Genomic DNA, 746 nt, shown 5'->3' with positions numbered 1-746 from the left:
ACGGGGGTTGAAAGGGCCGCTCGCCGTTGATACTCCACAGGCGGAGATGACCCAAACCGAAAGTAGCGAAACGGATCAATGCCCCTTCACCGCTGCAGTATCTCGGTGCATCTCCTGCTTGAACGCTCCCGCACGGAGGTGTATACGCATCTGAGGCCTGCCTCCACCTGCTGCGCCCTCTGCTGAAGCTTATCTGCCCCCCCCCTGTCCTGACGACACTTTCGATAGTGAGGCCATTCAATGGCGATCGCGTGCAGGGAATGACGTGGGCTGGCTGCAGCAGAGGCAGATTGAGAGGTTTCTGCTGGTTATTTGTTGCGGCTGCGAGTTGCTGCTGCTGAGCTACCACGTGGGCGAGGTGGAAATACACCGCAAGAGAATGCTGCGGGTCCGAGAGCAGCAGAAACAACAGATTGCCGTTGGGGCTGAAGTCCGCAGCCAATACATCATGGCGTGAAGGCAACTGTATTAAGGCCACCTCCTCGACAGTGTGTGGCGACCAAAGACGACAGACAGGCAAGGGGCCTGATTGACCCCTGCTCGCCGTCTGCTGCTCCGCTGAAGCAGAAGAAGAAAACAACACAAAACAATTTAACAACTTTCATGCAACGTGCAATCAAATACAAGCAGTGAAACACCAGTAACCCACCCAAACACTGGGGTGGATGGGCCGCTACATAAGCCTACTGCATCTCTTTGAGCGCCAAAGGGGTATTTTAATGAACCAGGAGGAACGGAAAACGAAC

General features: G+C 55.0%; 1 protein-coding gene across 1 annotated transcript in view; it reads right to left on the bottom strand.

The window, feature by feature from the left end:
• Positions 1-746, bottom strand: part of EMH_0034990 (uncharacterized protein) — a gene marked incomplete at both ends in the record, with an annotated part of 7,597 nt that overhangs the window by 6,663 nt on the left and 188 nt on the right. The window contains one exon of the mRNA XM_013494934.1: positions 3-558. Coding sequence (XP_013350388.1) covers positions 3-558 — 556 coding nt within the window. The remainder of the gene's footprint in view (positions 1-2; positions 559-746) is intronic.

Source organism: Eimeria mitis, genomic scaffold, assembly GCF_000499745.2.
Source record: "Eimeria mitis Houghton genomic scaffold, Emh_scaff1342, whole genome shotgun sequence".
In the NCBI taxonomy this organism is placed as follows: Eukaryota; Apicomplexa; class Conoidasida; order Eucoccidiorida; family Eimeriidae; genus Eimeria; species Eimeria mitis.
This window is presented reverse-complemented; position numbering and strand designations above follow the sequence as displayed.